This window comes from Esox lucius, chromosome 22 (genome assembly GCF_011004845.1).
Source record: "Esox lucius isolate fEsoLuc1 chromosome 22, fEsoLuc1.pri, whole genome shotgun sequence".
Lineage (NCBI taxonomy): Eukaryota > Metazoa > Chordata > Actinopteri > Esociformes > Esocidae > Esox > Esox lucius.
In genome coordinates this window covers 12,097,530-12,114,856 of record NC_047590.1, presented here as the reverse complement: position 1 = coordinate 12,114,856, position 17,327 = coordinate 12,097,530, and the positions used below count along the sequence as shown (strand labels likewise).

Here is a 17,327-nt window from a genome sequence, read left to right as displayed (position 1 = left end):
AAGAAAGAGAGCCATCAGGGTTGTCTCAGAATCAATATCCTTTTTACTCCTTCCCTTTCTCTCTGTCCCCCCTTTTCTGTCCCCCTCTTTCCACTTCTGCCAAGCTCTGGCTAATTCCTTCATTGCTCTGTGTCCTTGGTGTCCTCTAGCCTACATCTGGCAATTCACCTGCACACCTGTCAGTGTATTCCCAGAAAATGTGCTTTCATATTAGCTCATTCAAACAGGCTGTATGTTTCTAATTGTATGATAGAAATGTATTGTAGATGACAATTATTACTGTTTAGATGATGTGAGATTTTGTTGAGAGATTTCTCTGCTGGTCTGCTTAGTTTAGCCACACACAGACCACAAAGCCTGAACTACAGATACCTGAGAGAGTTAAGCAGCCAACAAGAGGTGTACATTTAACAACTGATAATAGGCATGATGCAGTCTTTGTGGGTCATGTGGGGCATAGAAAACCCGCTATGATTTTTGTGCTGAAGGCGTCTTGACAGTCAGTCTTCTGGGAATTTGTATACTGTAATTTACAAAACAGTTCAGTAATTTTGGAAGCACCTGTTCACATCAATTGTCATCTTAATGACACATTGTCAAGACAACAGCCTGTAAACGTGTCTGATTTGAACAGAAAAAAAAGATTTTCCCTGTCTTCTTTTGCAATATGGCCATATACTGTCATCACCTTTCACCACCACGACTGCCTACATCCACTGTACTGTCATCACCATTCATCACCACTACTGCCTACATCCAATATACTGCAATCACCATTCACCACCACTCCTACCTACATTCACTATTCTGTCATCACCATTCACCACCACTGCTGCCTACATCCACTATACTGTCATCACTGTTCACCATCACTGCTGCCTACATCCACTGTATAGTCATCACCATTCACCACCACTGCTGCCTACATCCACTATACTGTCATCACCATTCATCACCACTACTCCCTACATCCAATATACTGTCATCACCATTCACCACCACTGCTGCCTACATCCACTATACTGTCATCACTGTTCACCACCACTACTGCCTACATCCACTATACACTGTCATCACCATTCACCCCCACTACTGCCTACATCCACTGTACTGTCATCCCCGTTCACCACCACTACTGCCTACATCCACTATACTGTCATCACCATTCACCACCACTACTGCCTACATCCACTGTACTGTCATCCCCGTTCACCACCACTACTGCCTACATCCACTATACACTGTCATCACCATTCACCCCCACTACTGCCTAAATCCAATATACTGTCATCACCATTCACCACCACTACTGCCTACATCCACTATCCTGTCATCACTGTTCACCACCACTATTGCCTACATCCACTATCCTGTCATCACTGTTCACCACCACTACTGCCTACATCCACTATACTGTCATCACCATTCACCCCCACTAATGCCTACATCCACTATACACTGTCATCACCATTCACCCCCACTACTGCCTACATCCACTATACTGTCATCCCCGTTCACCACCACTACTGCCTACATCCACTGTACTGTCATCCTTGTTCACCATCACTACTGCCTACATCCACTATACTGTCATCACCATTCACCACCACTACTGCCTACATCCACTGTACTGTCATCCCCGTTCACCACCACTACTGCCTACATCCACTATACACTGTCATCACCATTCACCCCCACTACTGCCTAAATCCAATATACTGTCATCACCATTCACCACCACTACTGCCTACATCCACTATCCTGTCATCACTGTTCACCACCACTATTGCCTACATCCACTATCCTGTCATCACTGTTCACCACCACTACTGCCTACATCCACTATACTGTCATCACCATTCACCCCCACTAATGCCTACATCCACTATACACTGTCATCACCATTCACCCCCACTACTGCCTACATCCACTATACTGTCATCCCCGTTCACCACCACTACTGCCTACATCCACTGTACTGTCATCCTTGTTCACCATCACTACTGCCTATATCCACTATACACTGTCATCACCATTCACCCCCACTACTGCCTACATCCAATATACTGTCATCACCATTCACCACCACTACTGCCTACATCCACTATACACTGTCATCACCATTCACCACCACTAAAGCCCACATTCACTATACTGTCATCCCCGTTCACCACCACTACTGCCAACATCCACTATACTGTCATCACCATTCACCAGCCTACTTTTACAATGTCCTCTTGACAATATTAACACCGTAGAAAACAGAATGAAACCAAAAGCTTGCAAATCACTAGAAAATCATCATCACGATTCAAAACATCCCAAATGATCAATCTCTTCAAGTCAGTCAAATCAGACTTTATTTGAACACACCGGAATTCTCTATTATCCTCCCCACACACACACACATCACAGACACACATTACACACACATATTATACACAAACACTACCAGCATACAGTGAATCTAGGAATGTTCAAGTCTAAACCGAACCTCTGTAAAAGTGTTTCAGGAACACTGAATAGAAACATCAAAGCAGCAACATGATTACAAAAAGGTTGTAATGAACACTCACGGAGCCAGTTCAGTTCTCCTTTCAGCCAGGAAGTGCTGTTTATATCCTATAGTTCCTCTTCCAATAGAAACTCTTCTAGACGCTTTCTGGTCCAGGTGATGTTGTGACAGCAACACACTTTGAACTTTGATCGTTCCTTCTTTGCTCTAACAGCGACAGACCTGACTGGTGCATGTGTTTGTGTGTGTTCATGTGTGTGTGTTTGTGTATGCGAGTGTGTCTGTGTCCAAAACTTCAGGAATTGTTTGGCAGGTGCTTTTCAGTCTTCTAGGAACATACACCTGTATCTTCCAGGAACACACTCACGCTACAGTTGTCCCCACCCACCCACCGCCTCCAGGTTCGGTAAACCCGAAAAAGTAATCCAGACACACACTTGTTGGTACCTAATAATTAATCCTCCCCCACACATCTCCATACATCTGCTTGAAATAGGTCCAGACACAGGAACAGGTTCCAGAAGTGAAGTTCTGCTGGAGTAAAACTCGTAATCTGTTGCAGCCCACGAAGCAGAAGCAGTAAAGTCAAATTCCAGAGAAAAAGGGAGAAAAAATTATGTGAAATAAAAAGACAAGAGAGCAAATAAGAGAGATGGTTGGAGCAGAAAGAGAGGGAAGATCAGCGAGTGGAGAGAGACAGAGAGACGGGAGTCTGGAAGAGCAGGGAGCTCAGCAGAGGCAGCGACCATCTCTCAGAGTTGTGGCAGTAGGACTGCTGTCTCCTCCAGCCCATGTTGCCTTTTATATCCTGGTCCCTATACAGTCTAGAGTCTAGCCCTGTCGCTCCGGCTTTTACCTTTCCTTCCCTGGGAGCACCAGCGTGAATATATTATTATCAACACAAAGGCTCTGCTTATTGTTTATGAATTACCAGCCTTCCAGGCAACAAAGGCTATTTTCATAAGAAAACTCCATTTCATTTCAGCTCCAATTTGATTACCAGCTAAAGAAAAGGAGCCCTTCGGTCGAACCCCCAAAGGATTTTTCTTTTTTATTCATGCCTATTGAATAGGGCTTTATTGCTTTTCTTTTCAGAGCTGACATGGAAAGCTTTTAGAGTAAAGCATTGACAAAAAATTATTGCACAGCTATTTTGTACAACAACAGAACCTAAGAGAGGGGCATCTAGTCTCTGCCGTCCTTTGTCGTATTCTCTCTTTTCTTTCTCTTTTGGGGAAAATTGCAAAGGCTGGAAATTAATGACAGGGCTGTGGAGAGAGACAGAGGGACAGAGAGAGACTAGCTATGTGCTTCACAATACATGTCAAATCTAAATGATCACTAGCTATTGAACAGAGGCAGTATAAAGAAGTCAGGAACAAGCCATGGAGTGTGTGTGTGTGTGTGTGTGTGCGTGTATACACATGGGGGCTGTACCCAGCTGATTGATTCAGGCCTTGGAAAATAAAGACACCTTGAAGGTTTTAAAGACGTACAATTGGCTGAAACCCATTGTAAAATGGATGCACTGACTTGCTGTCACTTTCATTATGTACAGAACTATTGATGGCAGACAGGTCTCCTAATCTCAACTTTGACAATACCCCCTGCTCCCTTGGGACTTTGTACACCGCAGGTCAATGGCGCTGGAAAGAGTAACACAGACCTTTCCAGAACAATGTATTTTAACCAAAGGCCTGAGGTGCCACAAGGATTATAGAAGGGATTTTGTTCAGCTCATTTCACCCACTAAACGGGAACTATTTCACATCACGGTTCGCATAATTGTTGTCTAATGACATCATGATACTCGTCACGACTGTCGATGGCATATGGGCGGTTTAACAACAGTTATGAGCAGAGATTGTACATGTTCCCCAACAGGTAACATAACTACAGGAGACACACATGGCTGGGTGGGATGTGGGGGTGCGGGTTGAGAGTGAGACCAGTGGCTGACCATTGACATTCGAGTGTTAAATTCACGCCATTATGAAATGTCGAGTGCCGGCTATTGGGAGCGCGTGTGAGAACAACCTGTTGCTATGACGATGCCAACGGTGATCTGTAGCCGGATGAACGTCGGTGGTTGTGAGTTTGGTCCTACCGTGTGAACAGCTGTCTGAGGGTGGGGGGTGGGGGGGGGGGGGGCGGCGGAGGTCAAGCTCTTCATGAACACGTCGGTGCGTGTCGTGCGGACGCTGCCCACCTTCAGGCAGGAGAATGATTTAAACGCGGGATGTGATGAAATGACTAAGGGGAAACTATTTTGTGCAACAGGGAAAACTTTGCAGCGTGTCACCATGTCAGGATAATGGACGTAAACCTTTATCTTAAACAGTTAATGAACCGGAGAATCCGTTGATAGGGATATCAGACCGTTCCTCCACACGGAGTCCCAGCAAATCCTTCATGTCCACAATTCACACCACAGGCTGTCAATGGATTTCCATTCAAAAGAATCATATGGAATTTGGAAAAGGTTGAATTCCTGTGATTCACTACTATATTTACAGTAGTAAGGGGTTTGATGCCACTCACCCAGGCTCATTTCGAGGCCCAAAAAAATTTAGATGGTGTATATTTGATTGTATGTATTTTTGACTGGGCCTATGGGATTTTATATGAATAACAAACTACCTTTATTAACCTTCTATTTTGGGCTGGATGTTTAATATGTTATTTGTATGTGCAGTGTAGAATAATTGTCATACAAAAGCCATGAAATTACAAGTTGGAAAGTAAATGGTTTTGATGACTTAGGGCACATATCGGAACATATTACACAACATACAATTTCCAGGGACCAGTTTTGGCTTTAACAATTTTACAACCAGGGACCAAAAGTCCCAGAATGCATCTTTAATGACTTCATTAACTTTTCCCAGTACCAGGACATTTTGAAAAACCCAATAGGTTCAAACTTGGCCCTGCAAAACAATAATGTCAAACAAACATCCAAATCCACAAAAAAATGATCAGATGCTCACAAATATTACTTACATTTTCTTATGGTCAAATGTCTGTAGCATAGAATAATAGGTATTTTAATATCTTTTTTTTTGTCACTTTTGCCAATCTCTATCAAGGATGTCAATAATTTCAGACCTGCTGTATGTGTGTCGATGTCTATCTGCCCTTATCAGACAACTAATCTGCTTAACCCTCCGCATTCAGACAAAACCAGGGATGTTTCCCCAACACCCTATAGTAACACTGTAACGTTTCCTCTAATCTATTTACACCAAGCTGGAACAAAAAATGAAACAAAAAAAGCACATAAAAAAATTAAGGAAACAAGAGAAGATTCCTATAGTCAAACTAGTGTGACACTACAAGGTTGACCGTGATCTCAGCCCTAATCTTGGCCCTAAACTCATTTAAGACCAGCCAATTATTTCTTAACTCCAAGAGAGTAACAGGCAGACCAAACTAGACCACACCATGGTTCACATGCTCATTATGAACGCTGGCTGGCACATCCCAGCTATCACAGCGTTTGATCTGCCAAGTGAATAGATACATAAGATGTTCTTCTTCGTTTTTCTGCCGAGCTTTTGTGTTCATGTAAGAATATTTAACGGTAGACAAAGGTGACTTATCAATTATTCATTCACCATCAAGGCCCGGGTTGGCATTCTGAAAAGAGCTGACATTTGAGCCTTTCCACCAACATCTGCAAAATTATATCCTTTCCATTGTAAGTCAATGAAGCAGAGTCATCGCCCCATAAAGGCTGTAAATTGCCTTGTCATTTTAATAAGGCCATCTTTACAGAACCTTCACTCTCACCGCTGCTGCTATGAAGCCACTAAATATGCAGCATTGTCATCTTACAATTCACTGTCTGCTTTGCTTTTGTGTTTCAGCCGCTTGCCTGTACTTCTTTTAGAAGTCTATAAAGAATGACTGCAAAGAAACCAGGAAGCGGTTTGGAAATAGGCGCCGACCTGATTACCTATTGGTGGTTCCACTTGGCTACTTTCTGAGGAAGTGAAACATTGTCTGACCTCAGGACAACTGCTGCACTCCCAAAGTATGGAAACACACCTCATCTGGCTTGATTCCCATCCAGAGGGGCTGCACTAGGCCAGTGGGAACAACCACTATTGAAAACCCCAGTCAAAGCTCCCGCTGTGGTGAAACCGTAGAGGACAACACTGGTCGGGCTCCTTGTCAGTTCTGTATGCATGGAGCCAAACAGAACAGCCACAGGCACCAACAAAACATTGTGTTCCAAGCCTTTATTCTGGAGGTATACAGCTTTATTGTAATCAGGGACAGACAGGTAACATTCTGCCTCTGTGTGGCTGTCTGCTGGGCAGGCCATCGCCACAGGCTGCTCCCGAGCTTTGTCCGCATGTAAATGTCTGCTAGGTGTCATTCTCTCTCCAAATGTCATCTCCCGTTTCGGGGAACAAACAAAGGGAAGGAAGAAGCGCTCGTACCCGACCGTCCAACTACGTGGCTCCGCCGTCTGCTGTGAACGGGTGTCCACCCGGTGATTAAATCTCCCACAATGCTGCTGAGGTCTCTGTGGGACTGGGAGGATGCGGGTTGATTCAGACCTTTGTGTTTGTTATAATGGTGTGGGTGTGAAGGCTGTTGTGGTGCTGGGTTATTGAGCAAACAGAGGAACAGGGTGCTCCGTGACTTGTATTGTTATACCTGCTCTGTACACTTGGCACTATATTCCCTGCTCTTAAATAACATGTTCTCTTCTACAGAGGGTAGCTGATGGAGAACGGCGCCGGATGGATTTCACCCACAGTATATCAGGTGCTTTTGGTCCGTACCGGCCCCAAAACCCCCCGATCAACCTGAACCTGGGGTGTTAACCACCCACCATTAGCTGAACACAGCAGAACCCGGCCGGCGAGGTTCAACACGGGACCAGAATGAGTGAGTACCAAGCCATCAGAGGCTGAAACAACGCTCCTATTCTACCTCAAGACGCACTGCTCCTTCACCGCGGCTTCAATGGAGGCCGCCAGCCCCATCATCATCCCTTCTTCCTCGGTCTTTCCGCCATCTCTTTCCCCTGCCCAAACCTGGATTACCGTGGAACAATGCACAGCAGCAGTGGGCAGGAGGACACTCACAATGCTGGAATTAACGCGGGGGGGGGGGGGGGGACTTACTGCCCAGCTTATGGCAAGACAAAGGTGGGCACAGCCCGCAAAGGTTTCCAGCCGTTTGAATACACCCATCCCATCCGCCACATAAAGGAGGCTTTGTCGCATGGTCCCTCCGTGACAGAATGGGCTCGGTTCAGGCCAGATATGCCACAGTGCCAACAGAAGGCATGGAACTCTGGGGTACCAGCTCACCTGCTGCTACGCTGCTGAAACCTATATGGAATAACAGGGCCTGTGGTAGCTACACTGTTGACTGTTTCACTGAGGAGTGCAATTACACAATTCCTCACACTGTTTACAGTATAACATCACCCCATCTAGATAACACTCTCTAATGAGTTAGTTGGGGTTGGGGCCAATTTCATTTCAGGAAGTTGACTAAAATTCTAATATTTCTGATGATAGGCATTGAGGAAAAATCACAATCAGAATTTCAATAGCTGATAATTCCTGAATTGAAAGGGAACTGGCAACAACACCATTGGAAGTGCTTCGTAGGACAGAGGAGTCAAGAGATTTAGTGTACTGGTTTAATCCACAGAGACAATAACAGGAACTGAGAAAAGTGAGAGATGATATAAATAGAGGGATGGAATGGAATGGGAGGTTTCTTGTGACTTAAGGAGTTCACAATACAATTCTCAATATATTTCATTTAAATACAGACGTAATATAGAATCTTGAATGGATATAAGTAGCTTCTTTAGTGTTCATCAGTGTTAACATTGCATTGGAATATTTGAGGAATCAAAGTGCCTGCCAGAAATGTATGCCAATATCAAGGAATCATATTCCCAAGGCACATTTCATGACATCAAATAGAGCTGTGATTATTTTCTATAGAAATTATACTGTAGGTGACAAAAAGGTAGAAAAGCAAAAGTAGAAATAGTGTGTCCAGCAAAATATTTAAATAGATATTCCATTATCAGGTCAAATATGGAAAACAATAAAAAAAAAAGTCATTCGTGACCAAAGAAAAACAATTACAAAAAAAGAGCAAAAAAAAAATCACAAAGATTCCCTGAAAACTTTCCAGTATTGTATTGCTGAGTTTTCCATGGAAAAAAATCCAGAAAAAGTCGATTAAATCCCATTCCGGGTGTTGGCCATAGGTTCCTGCAAGGCTCAAAGGAATGTGTAGGGGGGTTGGGGGTTGGTCTTAAGACGAGCTTAGCAGCAGGGTAAGCAGGCAGTGACTAAATCCCCATCTGTTAAACCCCTCTGGGTTGCATGTATATATGCCACCGTTTTTCGTTGCCTTTCATCGACTTAAAACTGGACAGGTGAGAGGAGATTCCATTTGAGGTTCAGGGGAACTGCTTCACATACATACAGTAAGAAGGCAACGTTGACTATTAAGATGCAGTCACGGCCTGTGGCACTGGTTTCCTGAGACTACTGCTCTACATGCATAGGAGGGATCTCAATAGTCTATCGCGGATGTTAGCGTACTGGATAAGTGAGAGGAAACGTCTCCATTAGTTTTCACCCATCTTCAGGTCAGTGCAGAAGGATAGAGGTAGAGGAATCCACTGTTGAGATGCATCCAGGAGAACCTGAGAGCCGGTGGGGACAGATATACAGTATCCTCGCTACTGTTACGTCCTCTGTCCAATGCAAGACAAACACAGACATTGGGTTTGACGTCCATGGTGGAAAGTGATTCAGGGACGCCGCGTTCCATTTTCACTGACCGTTTCCACTTCGGGTCACGCCAGGCGTTTTACAAACGGAGACACAGTTCAGCCTTCCGGAACGTCAGTTCACAGCGTTTGGGTCCGGTGGATTTGTGGTCAACTGGTCCAGTGACGGTGGTACTCACAGGTTGGTCTCGTCCCAGGTGGGGTCGTTCATGTTCTTTAGGACTCTCCTAACGATCTTCTCCAGCTCCTTTCTGGCACGCTGCTCTTCCTCCAGGGTCCTTCGCATCTTCTTGTTGTCCTGTTCGGGGAGACAGAGATGGCGGTCAGATCTTAGAAAATGCTCTTATTGCCACGTGACAGAATTGGATGGAGTAATAAGACTGTGGCATTGCGTTGGGCCTGGCAATGGCTTTGCAAAAGCTGAACACGATAACCGCCCTGAACGCTCACCTGTTTCAGTTCTTGCACTTCATCCTTCAGGCCGTAGACTGTGTCCACCAAAGTCCTGAGAAATAAAAGAAATTAAAAACACATAACTAGCTTAACGAAACACAACACAACAGCTCTTGATCAATGATCCTTATTAATGACAGTGGAATCAATCGAATGAGAAGTGAGGAGTTTAATCTGTGAACTGATTCTTTCAGTGGTACGCAGCTAAGGAGAACTAAGAAGGAAACTTTATGTAGTTCTTACTTTTCCTCTATGACAGTCTGTCCATTGCTCTTAGTCTCTTCCACAATTATCTTTTCCTCCTCTGGGAAGAGCATATGCAGACCTGACTTCTCCCTGGAACCTGATTGGTAGAACAACAGTCAACAGAGGTCATTGGCTGATGGATGACCCAATGATTAAAAGACACTAGAGGCAGGATGAGTGACCTTATGGAGGTTAGGGTTGCAAAATTCCAAGACCTTCAAATCAATTCCCTGATTTTCCCCTGCTAAGTTCTACATCTTCGTCACTAACCAGATGCTCTTATATAGAGAAATGTACAGAAGATATTCAAGTTACCTTTCTTGAGGGAATGAACCAGCAACCTTTCAACTGCTGGCCAAACGATCTAAATCAAATGTTTGTATTTCCTGCTTATTTACTCCTGATATCCGGAACTGGGATTAAAAGCTAAAGCAGGGAATGTTTTTCAAGTCTACGGAATGTTGCATCCGTGGGGGTGAAAGTGGGACAGTCTCACTGTAGCTGTCTCTCATATTTAAAATCAGCCTTCTGTCCTCTGGTCTTTTCCTCTGGGACCTGGCCATAGTAACTGGTTCATTCAATAAAGCAAAGGTGACAAGGAAATGAGGCTAATTTAGAGCCCAACATAGATTTAGGTGAATGAAGGTTCTGTAGAAGGGAGGGCATGCTGTTTTGGAACGGAATGCAGCCACCATCAGGTAGATCAGTAGGTAAGGGCTACTTGACTGGCCACTCAGGCCCGTCTCATACACCATTTATCCGTTATTCATATGGGCTACCCCACTGAGATTCAATGTCTCGGTTCTCCAAGGGAGATCTAAGCCATGACAGCAGAATATGGACTCATCATTTTAATGATTTGTAACATGATGCCAGGTTCTTTGAAGCAGTTAATAGTTGAGAACAGAAGGCAGGCTGAGAAGCAGTTATTCCCTTTGAACAACTCTGTTCTTTTGAGTGTTTGTGTGTGTGTGTGTGTGTGTGTGTGTGTGTGTGTGTGTGTGTGTGTGTGTATGTGCGTTCGTGCACAACTCTCAAGGTAAAGAGAGTTCATTTCAGGTTCCTCCTATTTTTGGTTTCACTGAAGTTGGCTTTAGAGAACCCACACAGCCGACAGAGCCACACTCTACCCTCCATAAACTGCTAGGCAGTAGTCACGGCAACTGCAGGCAAGAGGGGGAATTCAGGGACGTGCTCAAAAGGACACAATGCTGGCCAACATTCAGGTAGAGGTGTATAATGTTCAGCCAAACATGTTTACGTATTTAATGCGGAAAACTAAAACGATATCAGGGAAAGCGCGATGGTCCAATTTCAGTACAATAAGGAATCATACAAAATGTATTTCTATCTGCAACGCTCCACATTGGCTAATTGAATAAGTCGTAATTTCCTTACAAATAAAACATTTTAAAAAACAAGGGGGTGGAAGGGGGCCATGCTGGAGGAGTGGCTGTAGGTCTTACGAGAGACAGAGGTGTTCCTGTAACTACTCGCATTCCAAACACTGTCATAATCCAGGTCCTCCGATAGGTCAGACCAGGGCTCGGTCCCTCTGGACAGGCTGCTACGGCAACCCAGAGCATCCACACTGGACCGGTCAACTTGCTCAGCCAGTATGTGGTTGTGCATCAAATCAGTACCCTGCCATGCTAGGAGACGGGTCAAACCATACCATACAGGAACGGGGGAGTGGGTCAAACCATAACAAACAGGGACGGGCGAGTGGGTCAAACCATACAGAACAACAAGTGGGGGAATAGATCAAACCATACCAAACAGGAACGGGGAAGTGGGTTAAACCATAATAAACAGGAACGGGGCAGTGGGTCAAACCATAATAAACAGGAACGGGGCAGTGGGTCAAACCATACCAAACAGGAACGGGGAAGTGGGTCAAACCGTACCATAAAGGAACGGGGGAGTGGGTCAAACCATACCAAACAGGAACGGGGGTGTGGGTCAAACCATATCAAACATATTAATGATAATTTAGGTAGATTGTTGAGACAGGGAGTTGCAATCGTAGGATAAATAATAGATTTAAAACAAGGAAGGAAAACAGTTTGGGATGGGTGGAGATACGGAGGATGACAACATCATATATATTTGAAGGGATAAGGGAAATAAAAATAAACAAACCAACAGAATGGAGAAGAGAAGAATGCAGAGTGATGATAAGAGAACAGAAAGAGAACATTATTATTATTATGACAGCAGAGGACATCTCCGATAAGCAACAGATCTATCATGTTAGTACAGAAACAGAGGACATCTCCGATAAGCAACAGATCTATCATGTTAGTAGAGAAACAGAGGAAGTAAAGCACACCGACAACAAAGACCAATACAGTTGTTAGAACATATCTAGCGGGACTCTGGAGGGCGAATGTCTGACGGGTTTTGTGCCCGCAGGGCAGTCTTACTTGAGTTGAGTGTCTGCCGCGTTTTGGCGCTGGTGCAGTAGGCCTCGATCACTTTCAGGATCTGGGCATCCTCCTCTAAGGCGGCGGTACTCTTCCGGGACGCGAAGTCCTCCTCCGAAGGTTTCCTCTCAGGTTTGCGCTTCGGCAGCAGATTCTTCCTATTCTTAGGACTTCTGCTAAGATCCTGGAGACATGAGAAGGAAACACGAGGATGGAGAGAAAGAGAGAGGAATGAGCGTTGACTTCTGTTAGGGCCCTAGTGGGGGAAGTGTTGGGCTCTGTGAACGAGCTGTGACTTTTGATTGTGGTGGGACGGCTACTGCTGTTTTCATTAGGGGGCCAGCAGAATACAGTACCTCCTTATAGCAGAGAGCCGCCGAGGGCTTGAGTGGGGGTGCCGGGCGTAGGCAACTGAGGCTCCAGGGTTTGGGGGTGCTCGGGGGCTCCAGGGGACCCCACGCAGGGGAGGATTGAGGGGCCCCAAGGGATGAGGGGTGAGGTAAGGTGTGGTAGACTTGACCCCCAGATACTGCCCTACTCTCTGAATGTCTAGAGGGGGTCAGGGGGTGGGAAGGCAACTGGGAGGGGGGGGGGGAGAGAGGGAGAAAGGTTTAGGGTTCAGGCATAGCGCAGAGCATCACGTTTGAATTTGAAATCCAATTACTTGTCTGAGGCAAATGACAACAATGTATGCATAGGCCCTCTAGTTCAGGACACCAAATATTTTAGGACAGATAATGCTGACATCTAAACCTTAAAATGTCATTAACAAATCATTTCCAGCAAATTCATATCTCCTTTTTGATAAATTTAATAAATCTGGAGGTTGACTTTGGCCAGTCACATTGTTGCTGCCTTCGGCAGTTTCTCGGTCAATGAAGACAAGTGAGCCACTTCCAGTGGCACCACTGTTTCTTCACACTTCCCTCTTGTCATCACTGTGTTATATGTTATATATATTTGTCTCATCTGTACAAAGTAACAATTTTCCAGAATCCTGCAGGCCGATTGGGCGCTCCCACCCGGTCTTCCATCCACTGACCACTGTGGGGGCCTCCCTTGGCCTACCATGAAGAGTTTGCAGAGCTCACTAGAGTGCCTTCCCATAATAATGATGTTGGGGAAACATTTGTTTTGGTAGGCTTAAGGGTTTGGGTACGTTCTTGATTATGTGTAAAATGAGTTTTAATTTGAAATTGTCAAACCAATTTGTACAAATAATCCCAAATAACAGCTGACCATCTTAACTTTAACCTCAGAGTAATTGTTTGATTTAAAATCCAGACTTTTGGAGTATAGTGCCAAAAGAAGAAATAAATCCTTATGGAATATATATATAAGCATCTCTTGGAATCACATGGTGCTAATCTTTCATATTAATTTAGAATGTAAACTTAATTATCCGGATTCATCACCCTAACATTAAAAATCCAGACAAACTTTAATAGCTATCCCTTTAACTGACTGTGAGACAACCATTAATAACAATCCCTTTAACAAACTGCCAAAAAAAACGTGTATAGCCATCCCTCTAATAGAAGGTCATGGGTCAGGTGCGTTACCGTGTGGCACGGGACAGACTGGGGCTTGGAGGAGGGCGCAGTCATAATCATGGAGGGTGTATTTCTGATCTGGGTGTGTCTCGATAAATGCTCCACCCACTCCTGCAGATCCTGCTGGTTATTACACACCACCTGCATCCGCTCAAATGTACTGCCTGCAAATCACGCACAGACGCACAAGTTCAGGGGAGTATGAGACGCTTGGTTGACCGAGACAAGTGCAGACAAAACCAACTTCCTGTTAAATCTGTGTTTGCACAGACCCAAAGAAAATATTTTGGCTAAGTTTCCAGAAGGACCCAAACTATAACTATATATAGTTATAGTTTGAGAATAAATAAATAAATTAAATATAATTATATAATAATAATAATAATAATAATAATAATAATAATAATAATAACTGCTCCATTGCAGGTGAACGACAGACATACCGGATATTTCAAACGCGTTTTTGACCATCTCACAATCTTCCATTCTTGAAATCAGCATTCCTGCCAGCGGTAGTTTACCCTTCAAAACACAACCACAACAAACAAGCATTTCAGAAACCTCTGCTGATTATGTACTGACAAGACACAGACTGACAAGGGGCAGACAGACAGACAAGGGGCAGACAGACAGACAGATGGAGGGATACAGACCTGGTAGATGAATCCGCTCATTCTGGGGCTGGCAGACAGCAAGAGCAGAACATTTGGGAATAGCAGGAGGTAGCGTTCAGCCTTCTCCTGAAACACACACATAGTTAACACATTCATGGGTTTAGATTATAGAGGTGTGTGTGTGTGTGTGTGTCTTACCTCTGATCCGTGGATGTGGCAGATTGCCTGTGACATATAGAGGACTGGGCCCAGGGTTGTGATGTCATCACCATCCCAGCGTCTGATAGTTTCTGTCAGAATCTGTAGCTCCAACTCCTTACGCTTCCGGACCTCCTGACAATGACCCTTCCGCCATGGAGAATTTTTTAAAACACACACACAGAAACACACACACACACACACACACACACACACACACACAGTGTTTTGAAAAGACAAGTGAGTAACACATGCACACATACACAGAAAACAGCAGGATCCAGGCTGCATAGAAGCCCAAGCCAGGGCACCAGGCCACAAAGCAGCACAGCCAAACTCCAAACCCCTGAGCTCAGAGCCAGGCTACAGCTTTAGCCTCAGTGAGGATTAGCAACACCTCACTGACTGCATGCGTAAACACACCAACAAAACGGAGACTGTTTAACACATCATTTTAACCCTTCATCAACACTAGCACGATAACACATTTTGTTTTAGCTAGCCATCAAAGAGGCACACAAAACAAATACTGTGGATTTGTTTTGTATTTCCCTTTAAGAGCTAATGGGGTCGATTCATTCCACATCTAATGAGAAAGGAATACGCAGGTTCAATGAAGATTCTGTTTTCTTGTTGCTCATTTAATGGCAACATCTGAAGTTAACAGATACAAATGACATCCTCAAAACATCAGTTAGTAAGGCCTACTTCGAAAGGGTTTTAGGGAGATTTCAAATATTCCAGTCAACCCACCAGATGGTAATCATTAACCTGGCTGCACACGGAGTTATAGACAAATGTGCACACAGCACAGGAATCTAGCCAATATTACTGTTAATGAATGGCCAAATAATGTGTCAGCGCTGAGTTGATTTGATAGTAGCTGGGAGCATTCAGTGTGTGATACTTGTTAATGACAGTTAGCGGTGTGTGATTAGGTTGTTGGAGACTTTGTATTACATTCATTAAACATAGACAGTAGCTAACCAAGCTAGATGCATGACTTACAGAGAGGCTTTTAAATGCGGTCAGACACTTCAGGATGTCTGGCCGATCAGGATGATGTTCCTGAGGCAGAAGAGAGACGTCTGATTAATGACATGATCACAGGTCTACACTTACACACTGATGATCATTCATATTAGCGGCCAAGCCCCCATATCTGACGAAGACAACAGCAGGCCCCCAGCCTCTCACCTCCATGTGCCTCTCGAGCTCCTTCAGTAGAGTGGGGTATTTGTCAAGCCTCATGAAGGGTTTGCTTAGGCCTGTGGTCAGGGTTAACACCCCAGGATTACTGGCTCCCCTCTCTTCCATGAACTCCCCTAGCTCCTCACTGGAAGACACAGAAGCACTTTATTTTTTTTAAAAACTTTCCCTTACAATATCAAATACATTTTGAATTTTGACCTTCACCACAACAATCACACACGCTTTAGTTGGTTATACAAACAGAAACACACACGCACGCAGTCACTTGGGGTAGACACACGATTACCTGTGTTTTGTGAGGACGTTGACAGCCGAGGGGTGGTTGCAGCAGTATGCCACGTAAAGGCTCTTCATCTGGGGCATCAGGTTGAGGAAGAAGCGTCCTACTCTCTGCTGGTTCTCTGGAAGCCTTTACACACACGCGCACACGCACACACACACACACACACACACACGCACGCACATACACACGCACGCACATACACACGCACGCACATACACACGCACGCACATAGGCACACAGAAAGACACATTGAATTCAACAAGCACTACCAAAATCAACCACTAGGTGCCAGTATAACCTATAGAAAAAGTGTGAAGTGCTGCTGGAGAAGTAGTAAATCCCCACCATAGGGCATGTTGCAGGGTGTGGCTTTAGATCCTATTGGCAGACAGGATAGGGAAGTTGCTTCAACTTCCTCTAGTCTATTTTAGACTTGTTTCATATTTCATGCATGCGTGTGTTCTCACTTGGTACATTCCTCGTAGGACTGAACCAACATCTGCTGGAAGGTAGAGATGTCCTCCAGATTTCCAAGGATGTGACTAATCTCTGCACTGCTCAACCTAATTAGATAAACAGAGAGTGAGCGAGAGAGACCGTGAGATAAAAGGGGGTGGGATGAATGCATAGTTATGGAGGATTGACTGAGAACAGACACTGGGAGGTTTCTAGAATATTCCAGTCAATCCCAAATGTGTACCAGACCCTCCTTGACAAACACTGACACACTCACTTCTCTGTGGGTTGAAGGGAGCGCAGGTATGAGGACAGCAAGCTCTGGAGCTCCTTGGAATACTCAGTCTCTGTTTCTAGAATGTTCTGGAGCACCTGGAGAGAAACGGAACAGGGGGGTCAGGGCTGCAGGATGGCCTTCTGTTTACCCTCGATTCTGAAAGACAGACAGACGGACACTCAAATCCCTCGCGTCTCACTGGTCCTGTTCCATCTACCACAATGAGGCAGTCTTCTTTATTCTCTTTCAATTTAAAGATCTTCCCGTGGCGTTTGAACATTTCATTAGAGGCAAACAGAAAAAACACCAC

The 17,327-nt window shown here is 44.7% G+C and overlaps 2 protein-coding genes across 4 annotated transcripts in view; both read right to left on the bottom strand.

Moving 5' to 3' along the window:
- Positions 1-8,169: 8,169 nt before the first annotated feature.
- arhgef7b (Rho guanine nucleotide exchange factor (GEF) 7b) overlaps positions 8,170-17,327 on the bottom strand; it is a 16,884-nt gene continuing 7,726 nt past the window's right edge. Inside the window, exons 7-21 of one of the 3 annotated variants that reach the window (XM_020042489.3) lie at positions 17,018-17,112; positions 16,752-16,847; positions 16,288-16,410; positions 15,987-16,125; positions 15,798-15,857; positions 14,790-14,936; positions 14,631-14,717; positions 14,421-14,499; positions 13,987-14,141; positions 12,781-13,002; positions 12,425-12,608; positions 11,465-11,650; positions 9,996-10,095; positions 9,750-9,804; positions 8,170-9,597 (exon numbers count right to left, since the gene is read on the bottom strand). In XM_020042489.3, the coding sequence (XP_019898048.1) occupies positions 9,475-9,597; positions 9,750-9,804; positions 9,996-10,095; positions 11,465-11,650; positions 12,425-12,608; positions 12,781-13,002; positions 13,987-14,141; positions 14,421-14,499; positions 14,631-14,717; positions 14,790-14,936; positions 15,798-15,857; positions 15,987-16,125; positions 16,288-16,410; positions 16,752-16,847; positions 17,018-17,112 (1,851 nt within the window). In that variant the 3' untranslated portion in view covers positions 8,170-9,474. The remainder of the gene's footprint in view (positions 9,598-9,749; positions 9,805-9,995; positions 10,096-11,464; positions 11,651-12,424; positions 12,609-12,780; positions 13,003-13,986; positions 14,142-14,420; positions 14,500-14,630; positions 14,718-14,789; positions 14,937-15,797; positions 15,858-15,986; positions 16,126-16,287; positions 16,411-16,751; positions 16,848-17,017; positions 17,113-17,327) is intronic. The other 2 variants (XM_034289835.1, XM_013139918.4) reach the window with 2 other exon arrangements.
- Positions 14,761-17,327, bottom strand: part of eif5b (eukaryotic translation initiation factor 5B) — a 22,085-nt gene continuing 19,518 nt past the window's right edge. Inside the window, exon 23 of the transcript XR_004575166.1 lies at positions 14,761-14,784. The gene's annotated coding sequence lies outside the window, so the exon portion shown is untranslated. The remainder of the gene's footprint in view (positions 14,785-17,327) is intronic.